The 16,018-nt window shown below is 36.6% G+C and overlaps 1 protein-coding gene across 18 annotated transcripts in view; it reads left to right on the top strand.

The window, feature by feature from the left end:
* PPFIA2 (PTPRF interacting protein alpha 2) overlaps nucleotides 1-16,018 on the top strand; it is a 540,970-nt gene that overhangs the window by 390,109 nt on the left and 134,843 nt on the right. For all 18 annotated transcript variants that reach the window (XM_070052665.1, XM_051846503.2, XM_051846506.2 and 15 more), the window contains one exon: nucleotides 15,024-15,140. In XM_070052665.1, coding sequence (XP_069908766.1) covers nucleotides 15,024-15,140 — 117 coding nt within the window. The remainder of the gene's footprint in view (nucleotides 1-15,023; nucleotides 15,141-16,018) is intronic.

Here is a 16,018-nt window from a genome sequence, read left to right as displayed (position 1 = left end):
TTTCAGTTCCTTGAATACATGTTTCCCACTCTCTGCTGGTCTGTGTATTAATCTGTTTAGTGTTATTACTGAAAAAAATGCATCAGGCTGGGTAATGAGTAATGAAAAGTGTATTTAGCTCAGAGTTCTGGATGTTCTAGAGCTTGGCCCTGGCTCCTGTTCTGTTCTGCTAAGTGACTTGTGGTAGATGGCATCACAGTGGTTGGAGGACACACACAAAGGGTCACAGGAAGACAGGAAGCTAAAGAACAATTCAAGGTCCAGCCTTAGTCTTCAATAACAATTTGTTCTTAGCATAAATTCACTCACTCCATGAACCAAGCATCAATCCCTTCTGAGAATAATGCCCCCAATGGCCAAGCACTTCCACTTAAACTCATGTCTGAAGGGTTCCACCACCTATTAGTCCTCTCATCTTGGGGACCAAGCTTCCAACATATAAATCATCAGGCTACAAACCAAATGCAACCCATAGCTGCCTGCAATGTTGCCACCAAGATATCTGCTAATAATCCTATACATGATGAGTCACTAGTCTCTTGTGGCTTTGTCTCTCACTTGTCACAATTGTGTTAACTGTCTTTGTATAGAGGTTGATCCTCTTAGGAACCTTTGAGCTTCATGAGTTGAGATACTCATTTCCCTATTGAGACTTGATTCATTTTCAGGTATTACTTCTTTAGCTGGATATTTTCAAACATAGTCTTTAAGTCTGTAGATGCTGTTTTCTGCTGATGCAGTCTGCTGTTTAAACTCCTCACTGCATTTTCATTTCCTTCACTGTATTCTGCTCTTTCTGTTGAGCAGTTTGTGATGATTTTGTATCTCCTTCTTGAACTCCTTATTTTGTTCATGTACTGTTTTCCAAATTTTTGTCAAGCTGCACATATGTGCTCTCTTATACCTTGCAAGGCTTCTTTAAAATATTGATTTTGAGATTTGTGCCAGACAATTTATACAATGCCATCATGTAATATAAAACATTACTATTTAAGCGTGAATAGTTCAGTGTGTGCAAAACTGTGTTTACTTCATTGAGTAATTCCACCCCTGGGATAATTTATCCTGTTTCTATTTAAATGAAATTAGAAGTTAAAGTCATAGAGAGCATATCTAAAAATTAGTAAATTAAGTTGTAGTTTTTACTTCAACTGCTTCCTTTGAACAGTTTAGTTTTCTGCAAGAGACAGACAAGAGCCACTAGACCAGACTTCAGCAAACAGTTTATGTAAAGAACCAGCTAGTAAATAGTTCATGCCCTGTGGATGTGACAGTCACTGTCGCAACTGTTGTATCTTAATGTTAGCCGTTGCAAAACACACCAAACACTGGAGTAAGGGAAAGGGTTTATTGGGGAACACACAACAGACTGGAGTGAATGGGGCAAAGGGAAAAGAGTATAAGACAGAGACAGAGAGGAGGGAGAAGAGAGATGAAAGGAGGAGAGGAGCCACGAGAGCAGAGAGAAGCCAAGAGAGAAGAACCAAGAGAGCACGTGTTCAGGAACAGGCCCTTTTAAAACTTTGCCTGGGGGTGGGCAGGGAAGCAGGAGCAGCGAATCCCATTAGGATGGGGGTGGAGCCTGGCTCAGGTAGCTGGGCCATGGGGCCACCTGGCTACAACTGTGCGTTTCCTAACAGCGACTACTGCACTATTGTAATGTAATAGCAATCATAAACAATATGTGAATAAGTAAACTTGGCCATGTTCCAATAAAAATTATTTATGGACAGGGAACTTTTGATTTCTTATAGCTTTTTATTTCATAAAAATATTGTCTTTTTTCAATTTATTTTCAATCATTCAAAAATGCATAAATCTTATTTAGTTTGCAAGCCTCAGAAAAACAAAGTCTATGAAGAGTGGATAGTTAGAAGTAGTTAGAGGTTAGTGTGGACCAAAGGAAAAGTGGTGAGTATGTATATTGTTCCTATATAGAACATTGAATTAATTGTTCTCTATATTTATATATTGCCCTAAGAAAAGAAGGCTGAGGACAAAAAATAATGAAAGAGGCAAATAAACTCTGAAGAGGAGCTGTAATCCTCATTTAGGATAATTTTTCTTCCTTAGTGGTTCTGCCATTTGCTAGCTCTGTGACATAGGGCAATTTCCTGATAGTTTTCCTCAGGTGTAATTTTGCCTCAATTTTAAATCAACCATAAGAATAGAAGTTACCTTTTAAGGTTGTTGTGAGGTTTAAATGAATTAATACATGCAAAGAGCTTAAAGTTATGCCTGGCACAAGAAATCTTGTGTTAAATATTGTTGTTGATGATGTTGATCATGTCAGGAATGATTTTTTACATGATATTGTCCAACTGCTTTCAAGGGTGATTGAACCGAGATGCAGAGAGGTAGAGTGGCCGATCTGCCCACATTGCAACTGACTAAGTGGCAACTGCTTGGATATAGGAGGAAGTTTCTTACTCATTCTCAGTAAACTTCATTTTAAAAGAATTATTTATTTATTTGAAAGACAGAAAGAGATCCTTCATCTTCTGGTTCACTTCTCAAATAGCCACAAAAGCCGGAGCAGAGCCAGGCTGAAGGAAGGAGCCTAGACTTGATCTGGGTCTCCCACATGAGTGCCAAGGACCCAAGAACTGGAACCTGAATTTGCAGCCTCCCAGCACCAGGATTAGCAGGAAGCTGGATTGGACAGGGAAAACTCAGGATTGGAACCTAGGCACTCCAATCCGGGATGCTGGCATCCCAAGAAGAGTCTTAACTAGGGCATCAGATGCTCACCCCGAACTTTATTTTACCCATAAAAATTAGAATTTAAAGATCATATACCTACTGACATTTTGCTCTCTTCCTCTATTCACATTTTGTAATATGTACACATTTAAAAGTCACATAAAAATAAAATTGAAATGCATGCAGATGAATACAACACATGATAATTACCATTAGAACCTACGCAAATGGATTACTTGAAAAGGAATTGTTCAAAATAATGGGTTTAGCATGCTTCCTTTGTTATTTCTAAGGAAAGAATTAAGTGGATAAATCCTTTTTATTGCCCTGGCATTCTTTTTTTTAGGCAAGAATGACTAATGGAGATTGCTTCTGCCATTTACATTTTCTTTAGTACTTTTGGAGCACATTGTAATGCTTTTCTTTCCTTTAAGACTCTTTCCCTTACCATAATAGAGCTGAAAAGAATAGTTCTAAGACACAACCTATAATTTTGTCATTTCTGCCCTGATTGGGAAAAAAGCAAAAAAAAAAAAAACTAAGTGTGTGCTTAGAATTTTGACCATGTTGGCTGAGGAGGTCAAACATCAAGATGCAGAAAGAGGAATACAGAAAATAATAAATCCATCTTCTTTTATTTTAATGTGACATCTAAAAACATTAAAATATTGTTGATGGAAATACAATATGTTTGGACTATTAAAGCAGAGTGTTTTCTAAAATATCCAAATGTTACTGACAACAGATGAACAACACTTGAATAAACAGAAGACAAAGGCATAATTCAAATTGTGTAGATGTACCTTTTAAAATTTAATAACCAAATCTGCTCAAACTATTGTAATACTTCCTAGCATACCTAATATAGCTGAAGTTGAAACTTTTATTCCTATCTTAGACTATTTTATTTAATAATGAACAGGACGGTTGTTCGCAGAGCTGCTTACTGCTTTGTAATGTGGTCAGGTGTGGACCCACTGGATTACTGGTTGTCCATTGCCTTTTTCCCAGCATCTCTTGTGTTCCTCATTTTTGCTTTCCTCTTATATTGGGGTGGGGCAAGAGTTAGTACAATCAGTTGTCCTTTCTGTGCTTAGCTGATAGCCAATCCTAATTAGCCAACTTTAATACCTCTGACTTGGAGGGCAGCAACCTAGTGGAAGTGATAATGGGAAGTATGATGGAAGGCAGTAGCCTCCATTCTTTACCAAGAGCAACTTTAGAATCATTAATACTTTTAATAAATCCTGCTTGTTATTTTCATTGTGAATTGCCTAGTTTGGTTTTTAAATAAGATTTTGCAGTCTTGTTCAAGAGATAAGAAATTATGAGCAATGGCATCTTTCTGGGCAATGCAAATTGTACCATATTTGCTCATGAAATTAAAAACTTTCAACTAAATTGCTTCTGACCTTCTCAGCGCTCACTACTGAATTCTTACGGTTTACATATGGTGTTGCACTTCTCAGTGTCATTTGTTTACCTTAATGGATATTCTCAGTCTCTGTGTTTATTTATGGAAAAGTTCTTGGAAAAAGTAGAATTAAAAGAGAAGCTTATGTCAGTGCAAAAATTGCTTGAAATTTATGCATGGTTTTTCATAACATGAATCTTTCATGAACTTTTTACAGATCCTTCTATTTGCTTATCTATATTTTTAAATTGAAGCTTGCTCTGCTGCGGTGGTAATATGAACCATTCAGATTGCATTTTCCTAACACTGACACTTTCAGGAAACTGTTTAAATGTTGTGCTTTGGTTCCCTAGATGAATTTTTGTACTTTACCAAACTGGCAGCTTTCTCAGTATTTGTTTTTACTCTTCCTCCATCTTATGCTGGATGCTCAAAAACTCCTTTGGCCAATTTATTTTCTTCTTTTCTATAGACTTTGGTATGTCCTTAACAAAAATGCCGATGTTTAAAATATTAGCAATTGTTTGAATGGTGGACATTTTTTAAAAAAGCAATAAAAAGTGACTGAGTATCAGAAAATATAATTATTGAAATACAGAGTAGAACAGAATACAGATAGTTTGGTAGAAAGTTATAATTTTATTTGAATTACGTATCAATAACTATGTTAAATATGGTTTAAGTGTTGAAATGAGTGTCCTAAGAATCTAGTGTCAAAAGAGTTTAACTTAAGCATCCATTTAAAATTTTACTACCATTGGAACAATGCTATCTCAAAGTTAAAACTATAAATAAGTTTTGCATTCCAGTTTTACTTTTTGGAATAATTTTTTAAATCTTAAATATTATGTTTAAAAAGGATTACATGATCAGACAAAATCAATAAATATGCACTAAAAAATAGATATAAGCAAAGCCAGTTCACATGTAAAGTTTGGAAATAGCCAAATTCATGTACTATTCATGCACTGTATTTTTTATCAAAAGTTCACAAGAAGCTTACTGTGATGTGCATGTTAAATTTTAGCACTAAGGCAATTTATCTATACAGGAATTGGGAGGTCTGGCCAGCCAAAACTGGGGAAGGACTGTGTTAAAAACAAAGAATGTAGAGTGTTCTCATTCATTCAGTAGGTATTTGCTGACTGATTAAAGGTAGTGTTAAGTGCTAAGAACTTAGAACAACCACAAAGTGAACCTGTTCATCCCACCTCCAAGCTGTTTAGTCATTCATTAAGATAAATGGATTTATAAATTAAAGCATTAATTCATTAACTAGTTTTTAATCTGACCAGAGGCAGAGTCTTACAATGCAAACCCCTGAATCTCATCTCAAAGCAGTTCAGTTTCACAAACACTCGAAATCTGTCCATACTTACTGGAACACAGTTAAAATGAATGTTACATGCTAGCTGATCAAACTACACAGACTACTTGTTTTATATTGCTTTTAATATGCTTCAGTGATGATTAAAATCTCAGGTACAATGACAGCCTTAGAAAGAAAAACAGTTACTGGCTTGGGGTCCTTAATTTTATTTGAATAAATGTCTCGATTTTTATTGTTTCTTAATAAATATAGAACAACACAAATCAAGTTATTGTGGTTGGAGAGTTTCTTAGTGTAAATTGTAAATCTCTTTTGTTTTACTAGTTGCATTTTTTTTGTTTATGTATGTTTGTGTATGTGTGTGTGTGTGTGTGTGTGTGTTCTCACTTCAGTGTAATCTAACCATGGAATTCAGCTAGAATTAGAATAAATATCTGAGTGGAATCAAATTATGTGCTGGTGTAGTGAGACCTCTGAAAGTCTCACTTTTGGAATTGTTAATTGAATCCTGGATAAAAATAGATGAAAAGAATGTTTGTTAATTAGATGCGGATGCTCTCTGGAAGTTGTTGTTAAATAGGTAAAGACAAATATGAATTTTAAAATGTGAGAATGAGAAATGAAGCTCCCTGTAGAATTACCACTAGAGGTTTTATGTGGATGTGATTATTTTAAAAAGTAGTTGAGAAATTTTCAAGACAAATTTACCTATGCCACATAAGAATTATAAATAAAAATGATAAATACTGCATATAAGTGGCCTGTTTTAAATCTTAGGAATATTTGAAAACATCTTCTACATTGTTGCAGGTGAATTCCCCTATCAGTCACAAACTGTAGTTCTGACCTGGATAAGTCTCTGATTTGTGTATTCAGTGAATAATTTCATTAATTATCAAAAACTGTTATTGCACCGTTACTAAATAACAAAGTTTGAAAGAATCAAATAAGAACTAGGAACCTATCCTTATATATGTTTTTCTATATGACCTCAAGTATATTTTGTTTTCCATGGTCGTTTTCTCACTTGTAAAATAAGAATAATAGTACTCAATGCACAGTGTTTTTGGAAAGATTGAGATAATGCATGTAAATTGCATCACAACAGAAAGAGCTTGTAATACACATTCAACACATAAGCTATTATTATTGTTATTATTTTTTCAATTAGGACTTTACTTAGTCAACTATTTGAGAAATTAAAAAAAAAAGAGAGAGAGGGAGAGAGAGAGAGACAAACGAGAGAGCTCCCATCTGCTGGTTTACTTCTCAAATGTCAGCAGTGGCCCAGACTGGACCAAGGACCAAGTCAAAGCTAGGAACCAGAAATTCAGTCCATACTAACAAAGTAGATAGCAAGAACTCAACTGCTTGAGCCATTACCTTGCGCCTCTGAAGGTGGAAATTCATAGGAAGCTGGAATTAAGAGCAGAGGCAGGACTCGAATCCAAGTACTCCAATATGAAATACAGACATCCCAAGCAATGCCTTAGCCACAAGGCCAAAATCCCACCCTGTTTGTTGTCTCCTTCATTATAAAACTTCATGGAAAGATCTTGTACATATGTTAAGATTTCTAGAGAGACAAAAAAAAAAAAAAAGAGGAGAGGCAGATGTTGTGAAGCAGCAGGTTAAGCTGTTGCTCAGAATGCCCACTTCCCATATCTGAGTGCTTGGGTTCAAATCCCACCTCAGCTTCCCATCCAACTTCCTGGGAATGCACACCATGGCAAGGCATCAGATCCTGGTTCAAGTACTGGAGTCCCTGCCACTGACATGGCAGACCCAGATGGAGTTCCTGGCTCCTGGCTTTGGTCTGGCCCAGCTCCTGTTGGCTCAGGCATTGGGAAAGTGAACTAGGTAAGGGAAGATTCTCTCTCTCTCCTTCTTTCTCTTTCTCTCTCCCAAAAGAAATAAAATAAACATAAGTATTTAAAATGTTTTTAAAAAGGAAAACAAAGTGCAAATTAAATTAGTAGACATTGCCTTTCTTTCCCCAACTTCAAGAATTCTAGCAGATTTCAGTTCTTAGATATTCTTGGAATTCCATTTTTCCTTGTAACACCCATCCATTCTGAGTCTAAAACACATAAACGTAATAAGGTTTAGCATGTGAACCATATTACCTAGGCTACAATATTCTTGCAAACTTCTTAATGCTATTTTAAGACAAAATTGCCTGTTATTGTGTAAATGTAAAATATCTCCTGATGACTGCCATAACCCTCCCATCCATGATCTTGCCCTTAACTTCATTCATAGTTGCCCATGCCTTCTACTCTATCTGCTTCATCACATCAGGGCTGGGAAAATCCTACAGAGCAAAACCCAATACTTCTTGTTCATTCTTTCTTTATATTTTCCCAGTGGCCCCCTCCATGATTCTTTTTCAGCCTTGAATCATATAAAATGAACATTTAGAAAGCCTTCGAATTTGTAGTTTTCTATGTGGATAACTAATTGTCTCCTCCATGTATAAATCCTGTGTATGTTTCCTTACAGCTTTTCATACTCTCCATAGGCCTGTTCCATTTATATAGTTTGCTGTCATTTGACACTCCATAAATAATTCTAGCATGCCTCCCATTTGTCAGTCAATGTACTAAGTACTGGGAATAAATAATGGATCGGATATAATTACTGGTCTCAGAGCAATCAGTGTTAAAATGTGGACTCGGAAAACTAACATTCAATGTGATAGAATAGTAATTTGTATGACATGAATTATTGAAGAATGCTAAGAAGTTTTATACCTTCACACCCTGGGGGAATATGGTCTCAGAATCCATCCCAAGGTGAATGATTTACAAACTAAAATACAAGATAGGTAAATGACTAAAAGACAATCAGTTATAGGAAAGGCAAGCTGGATGAGTATAAAAACTCACAGCTAACATGGCATGTGTGTGATGGCAAGCCCTTCATTAAGCTAGAACAAACAATAGCAATAGGGAGATCAAATGGAAAAGGCAAACGGAGTTCAATTCATTATTATCATTAGGTAAGGAGCATTTAATGTACCTCATATTTGACTAAGTATTTTGTAGTGAAAAGCACAATGTAAAGTAGGTATTGTTATCCCTCCACCCTACCTCTCTTCCCACCCCCAGTTTATAGAAAATTATAAATATCATATAACCAAAAATAGCTCAGAGGGCCGGGACTCCTCCTCATTCAGCCTTTCAAGCATATTCAAGGAAAGCTATGCTTCCAGAATCACTTCCCAAAAACACGATCTGTGCTCGTTTACCTGTCCCAAATCTGGAAAAGAGGATAACATAGATGAAAAGTTGGTGTAAAGAAGCAAATGTATATAACGTGCTTAGCACAGTTTCTGGGCTAAGAGTTCAATAAATGATTGTTATTTTGTTTTTGTCTGAATACTTCCTTCTGTACATGTATTTTTGCCTCTTTTACTGGAATGTAATCTCCACATAAGAGGGACTGTTCTGCGTCTTCCCCAGCAGAGGAATACTACTGAATAAATGAATTAACACATCTTAGACCCCTGAAAAATCCCCAAATGTGGGAACATAAAATATATTAAGTCATGTCTGTTCATTTCTTCCAGGTCACACTGTTCTTGAGGACCATGTTCTCTTGAGTTTCCAGGGCATCAGCTTTCATGATCATTAGCTGTCTTGTAGGAAGGACATTTCACATCCCTTGAAGATCTCACAGAAACATTTCCATGAATTTTGAACATTTGCGTGACATCATGCTTTGCTTTTTTTCTGCATCCTCTGCCTGCGAAGTTCTCCCAGATAGCCACGCTGCCTGTTCCCTCTCACTTTCATGACGATGCTCAGACATCATGGACTTCCTAATCATGTTGTAGTTCATAGCACCCTTCCCTTTTTAAACTTTCCCTTAAAATAGTAATTGCTACTATTTTAAATGGGTGCTACTTATTTTTATTACTTCTGTCTCCCAGTGAGAATGACCTTTCCAATAGGGCAAGGTTCACTGCCTCCACCCACCTCATTATATTTCCCTAGGGCCAGTAAGTCATAGGTGCTCAAAGTATATTTGTAAATAAATGCATCTCTCCAAGATGTAAAAGGAGAACAGCAGCTCGAGGAAATAGGAGAGGTTCAGATGTTGTACATAGTGGCATCCTAGGGATAAGGCTGTAGGAAAAGGAATGAGGGCCTGGAGCTTTATGGATCAGAGAGCTGGCCACTGATACCACCACCAGTAAACCACTGGAGAGGGTCAGGGTTCATAAGAGATTGAAAATAAAAAGATGAAAATAACTGGACTGAGGCAAGAATAAGAACAAAACTTGGAAATTTGGCTTGTAAGCATAATGCGTTCTGAAGTGCCTAGAAGCTAGGCTGTAAGAGGTTATATGATCAACCAGGAAACATAAGGAAGAATCAAGGTAAAACAACAATCCAGACAGACAGACAGACATACATCTATTTTAGTTGAAGTATCTTCGCTTTCCTAGTTGCATCATTCTTCCATCTTCCTCCAGATTATTCTTAAATATCAAACAACCTATGGTATGAAGAATGCAATGTAAATTACAAAGATTCCATGTCTGCTTAAAAAAAGTCAGCTGGCGTTGTTGTCTCCCTGGTTCAATTGTTAGTCATTCTGCAAAATCCACATTTAGATATTGCATCCTCTGTGCTGCCTTCCAGGTTCCCTGCCGCATTCTCAAGGACGTTTGTCGTTGCAAATGACAGAGAACCAACCTAAACAGTGTGAGCACACAGAGCAGTTTCAGGGTCATATTATTAAAATCCCAGGAATAGGAATGACTCAGCAAATCCAGAATCTGGAGCAGCAGTGATTCATCAGAGGTCCAACACTTCTACCTGCTCTGTCCCCGAGTGGAAACGTGGCAGGTAGCATCCCAGTTATGTACCTTTTCAACTAACTTTCCTTAGTGAAAAAGAGAATCTCCCACAAGTTCAGGCAGAAACATCTGAAGGAATGACCTGATTGCTCTGGCTTGGATCACGTGTCCACCTCCTTGACATGGATTCTTGGCTCCGTGATCAACAACTCTGGAATTAAAGTAAAATAGAAAACTTTCCCAGGACGGGCATTGTGCCACAGCGGATTCAGCCCTTGCTTGTGACACCTGCCTCTCATTCTGGAGTGCTAATTTGAGTCTCTGCTTCCAGTCCAGCTTCCTTGTAGTGTGCCTGGGAAGGCAGTAGATAATGGCCCAAGTACTTGGGTCTCTGACATTCATATGAGTGACCCAGATGAAGTTCCAGGCTCCCCACTTTGGCTTGGACCAGCCCTGGAGTAAACTCCGGGGTGGAATATCTGCAAGATTCTCTCTTTCTCTCTCTTTCTCTCTCTTTCTCTCTCTTTCTCTCTCTCTGCCTTTTAAATAAATATATGTAAATATATTTGAAGAAGAGGAAAATTCTCTAATGAAAATGAAAGATGATGTTATCAAAAGAAGTGTGAAGGGATGCCAGACATATAAAAAGCAAATATTAGTCAGCAATTGATAAATACGCTTGATCAGTTGAAATGGTTGTGTTGATCAGAGTTGCATGGGCCTTCTGTGGGTTAAAAATAACCTGAAACTGTATGCAAAACTGCCTGTATGTGAACCTGTGCAGGAATGGGATCCAGCCTCCATGATATACAGAGGATTCCAAGGAGGAAGGGTATCAGTAGTGGGAGAGGACATGTTGCTCTGCCCCATTCCAACCCACTATTAAATTCCCCTGACTTAATGGAGCTCAAATACAAGGAGGCAATGTTACAGAGCAGAACACTTGGAGATATGGAACTAGCTTTTATTTAATCCTTTATGATTTTTATCTTACTCCATTTGTGCTATTGCAACAGAACATTTGAGACTGGGTAACTTAAAAACAACAGAAATTTATTTCGCACAGCTCTGGAGGCTGGTCATTCCAAGGCTGGGTAGAGGTGTGGGCCCAGTGTCTCCTGCAGGATATTCCTTGAATGCTTTGGGCTCACATGGTGGAAGGAATAGGACAACAGCACCCTTGTAGTTCCCTGAAGCCCTTTTCTAAAGGAACGCATCCCATTCATGAGGGCAGAGCTATTATGATTAAAGACTCCTATCTCTTAGATTCCAACATACGAATTTTAGGGGAACATGTACATACAGACTGTGACAGTTCTGCTCATAAATCCATCTCAGTTTACCCATTTGTTAAATGTGAGTTATCATAACACCTCTATTGCAGATAAAATTGGTTGAGCACAGTGCTTGCACATAGCAATGCTCTATGTCAGTAATGTAGCTGGATAAACAGCACGGTTTAATCAGAAGTAGCTCCTCCCATTCTAATATCCTATTTGGAGCAGACCCTGTGTTAGCTGGAAGGAATCCAGACTTTTTTTTAAGGATTTATTTATCTATTTATTTGTATTGAAAGTCGGTTATATATAGAGAGAAACAGAGACGAAAATCTTCTGTCTGCTGGTTCACTCCCCATATGGCCACAGAAAACCTCTCCTGGGTCTCCCAGGGTGGCAGGGGCCCACACACTTGGCCCATCTTTCACAGCTTCCCACAGGCCATCAGCAGGGACCTGGATCAGAAGTGGAGCAGCCGGGACTTGAACTGGTGCCCATATGCGATGCTGGTGTCTCAGGTGGCAGCTTTCCCTGCTACACCACAATGCCAGCCCAGAATCCAGGCGTTCACCAGCATTCTTCAGATGGGTCTCTTGGGCCTCTGTCTGATGCCGTCACCATCAATGAGAGCCCAGAGAATGTTTTGAGATCTTTAAGTGCTTTTCCTTATACTTCCTCTCCCATGGAGGTCCTCTAGCCTTCTCCTGTGTCTACTTCTCAAGAAAGCAGGGAGAATTTTCCAAAGAGCCTGTGTGACCTGCAGCTCCAGTGACTTCTGGGAGATCTTCTCACTCCTTAGGACACATTAAGGAGATGACCCCGTCCTCGAGGTTGAATTCCTAGGGCGGGGCGGAGGGGCTGGGGAACTGACTTACCCACTTTGCTCATTGTGAAAAGAGTCCTCAGCTTATTAACATCTACAATGGAATCAGGTGCTAAAGGTTTGTTTTCATAACTACCCAGCATACTTTGTTATTAGGAAAAGTTGAACAGAACTAAGTATCAGAGTGATAGAGAATATCTGTCTATTCTATTACAAGACCTAATTTTTGGACTTGATTTATTTAAGTAAAACCATACAGTATTTGCATGTTAGCTGAAAATTATATTCTTCCTTGGAACTAATTGGTATATACTTTGAGAGAAGTTTGAGGTTTAAAATCTTTTTATCATAGTGTCACAACCATATCGATACAAAGTGATTTCCAAGTGAATTGATGTTTTGAAGTTTTCTTAATAAGGTCATTTGATTTTTTTCACAGATTCTCTCAGTAACCCTTTATAGACAGCCTGGTTTATTTTAGGCACAAGGCTACATTTGAAATTTACCTGACTTTCTAAATAAGCCAAGATTTAAATTTATTTCTATTTTTAAATCTCCTTCCTTCACTTCTAAATAGATGAAATAATATTAAAAATGCATAGAATTTTGTAATATCCTAATATCATTTTCTAAGCATGTTTGTTAATTCTTGATGGTTATCTTGGTGGGTTGTTAGCCTATAATGTTCCAATTCTTAAAAATTCATAATAAATTCAAAATAAAACTTCACCAGGTACCAGTGCTGATGTAATATTTTATATAAAACATATTAAGAATCTAATATAAAAATGGTATTTCCAAGAGCTATTACACTCTTCTTGTCATTCCTTTGATGCGACCAATTTCTATGTTAACTAATGTGACAGGAAGGTCTCTGAAGTTCCTCATGCACTCCAAATCTTTATCCTGTCTGATTTCTGGATTAATTAGGTTTACACACCTTGTTTTTTCATATCCATTCATTATTTAATTCAGCACATTTTTATTGAATATGCTGCACATGGCAACTTGATGTTCTCCTTTGTATGAAAATGTTGTTTTCAATTAAACATTCTTCTGAAAATCATTTTCCCATGAGATATAATTAGGATGTCTGCTACCTAAATAAACAAGCAAAGTGAATAAACAAATAAAAGAATAAAATGTTTGATTTTCATGAGGTTACAAACACAAAAACGCACAATGATACATTGTAAAAGTGGTAGTGAAAAGCGCACCTTCTCTGAGCAGGGGATAGCAGCCAAGTATTGGAAGCTCGGGCTGGGTCCGTGGTGTTAACTGGGGAAGAATGTGTGCTGTGGGACAATCATCAGTTGCCTCAGCTCTGGGTAAGAAATCGCCAAGTGTGACTGGGGAGTAGGAAGAAGGCCAGTGTGGCTGAAGCTAAGCAGTCCTGAAGGACACTATAGACCTGTGAAAAAGTTTAAGTTTGTGCCAGCTACATTGAGAAAACATTGAATTATTTTGAAAAGCTAAGGGGTGAAAATATAGTTTAAATTGAAGAGATGAATCTGGCTGCTCTGTGGGTAAGATTGTAGATAGACAAAAGAGAAAATGAGGAAGCCAATTAGTCGGTGGTGGCAGTGCAGCAAGAGAGAGAAGCTTCATGTAGTTGCCATTATGTGTTCTACCCTTACAAAATGAGGCACCCCGTGTCCACATGCAGGAGATCATAAGCAAGATCACCTGATTTACAGACACAATACCATAGAGCTGGGCACCGAAGCAATGGCAGGCGGGAGAATGAACATCCACTGGCTGATGTCTTTTTTAAAAAATTTGGAGTTTATTAGTGTGTGTGACATATAGGTCCTCATAATTCCAATATGTAATTTTTATGACTCAACATTTTTCTATATTAAATAACTGTGGATGTTGACTTCTCCTAGAAATAGCACTAATTTCTGAATTGATAATACAATAAAATCAATCAATGTTATGACACTATTATAATGTCAAATATTTTTAAACTGATATCAATAAATAGCAAATATTTTAAAAACAAAATTTTTTAAAGTTTGGAATCCTTTTCTCCATCCTGAATATTACTAAAGCTGATAATTTTCATGCATTAATTGCCTTCTGATCTTTTGCAAATTATTTTAATTTGGATTAGATATGCTAAAACAATGGCCATTAACATGTGACAAATTTAGTTCTAAGTACTCATAACAGCTTTACAACATTAAAGTCCAGTTTATGTATTTGTTTATTTTAAAATGCTAGGATTGTTGTCCTAATTAGTCTTCAGTCTGTAATCTTTTCATTTATGTTTCTTGTATACTTTAAAAGGGTAGACCAATCAGAATTTTTATCACATTCCATAACTTAATCAATTTCTGAATTAATCATATATACATTATATCAACAATTGAGACACATTTCCAACTAGCTATCTATTTTCCAATTTGAAAATATTTTGTTAGACAAATTCCAGTGTCTTAACCTCTTCTTAGAAAAGATATTCTAAAAATATTATTATAAATATTATTCAGAAGGCTAACCTAAATTTTAAAAATATTTTTGAAACAATAACATGATTAAAACTTAATGTTCACTTTCTGACCATTTGTCAATATTCATTAGTTATTAACCACATTCAAGTAACTTTAATTTTTTTACTTTATGCAAAACCTAGATTGTAAAAGCATACTGCTTTTATTTTGCAGATTGTTGCCTTGCGTGAACAAAATGTTCATATTCAAAGAAAAATGGCATCAAGTGAGGGATCCACAGAGTCAGAACATCTGGAAGGGATGGAACCGGGCCAGAAAGTCCACGAAAAGGTATGAGTCACATACTCTTACATGGAAATGTCTGCTGGCGCAGTTATGAAACAAGAATAGGAAATATAAAACCACACAATGAATATTTAGTAACTACTGATTTAATAATTAATATGTTCATTTAACAATTGTTGATTTGTTGCTCAAAGGTTTATGATGATTTTCCATCTCATTTGTTACCTTAATTTGATTCTCATAAAAATACATGTTATATGTTGTAACTATTAATGCATATGTATTTTTAATGTCTTACTTTTGATTTGATTCTGTTAAAATTCTGCAACTATATGTAAATGCATATAAATAAAACATAAATTATACCATTTAAGTGGATATATAGATAAAGTACATGTGTATCTATATATATGTATATACACACATCTATTTGGATTTACTCAGGATTATTAGAAATACAATAAAGCTTTTAATTTACTAAGTATATTAAGTCATATTATGTGCAGTTACTGACCAATTTATTGTTTATCACTGCAATAACTTTTTCATAGTCTCTTATTTGACTTAATGTTTGGGATGGCCCCAGCCATACTCCTGTTAGTGAAAGACTACATAATACAATACCTGATTGCATCTATTGAGATAATCATATGGTTTTTCTTCTGCAGTCTGTTAATGTGGTGTATCACATTGATTGTTTTGTGCACATTGAACCATCCTTGCATACCAGGGATAAATCCCACTTGGTCTGGGTGGATGATCTTTCTGATGTGTTGTTGCATTCTATTGGCGAGAATTTTATTGAGGATTTTTGCATCTATGTTCATCAGGGATATTGGTCTGTAATTCTCTTTTAATGCTGCATCTTTTTCCAGCTTAGGAATTAAGGTGATGCTGGCTTCATAGAAAGAATTTGGGAGGAT

The sequence above is a fragment of the Oryctolagus cuniculus genome, chromosome 11 (genome assembly GCF_964237555.1).
Source record: "Oryctolagus cuniculus chromosome 11, mOryCun1.1, whole genome shotgun sequence".
Classification (NCBI taxonomy): domain Eukaryota; kingdom Metazoa; phylum Chordata; class Mammalia; order Lagomorpha; family Leporidae; genus Oryctolagus; species Oryctolagus cuniculus.
This window is presented reverse-complemented; position numbering and strand designations above follow the sequence as displayed.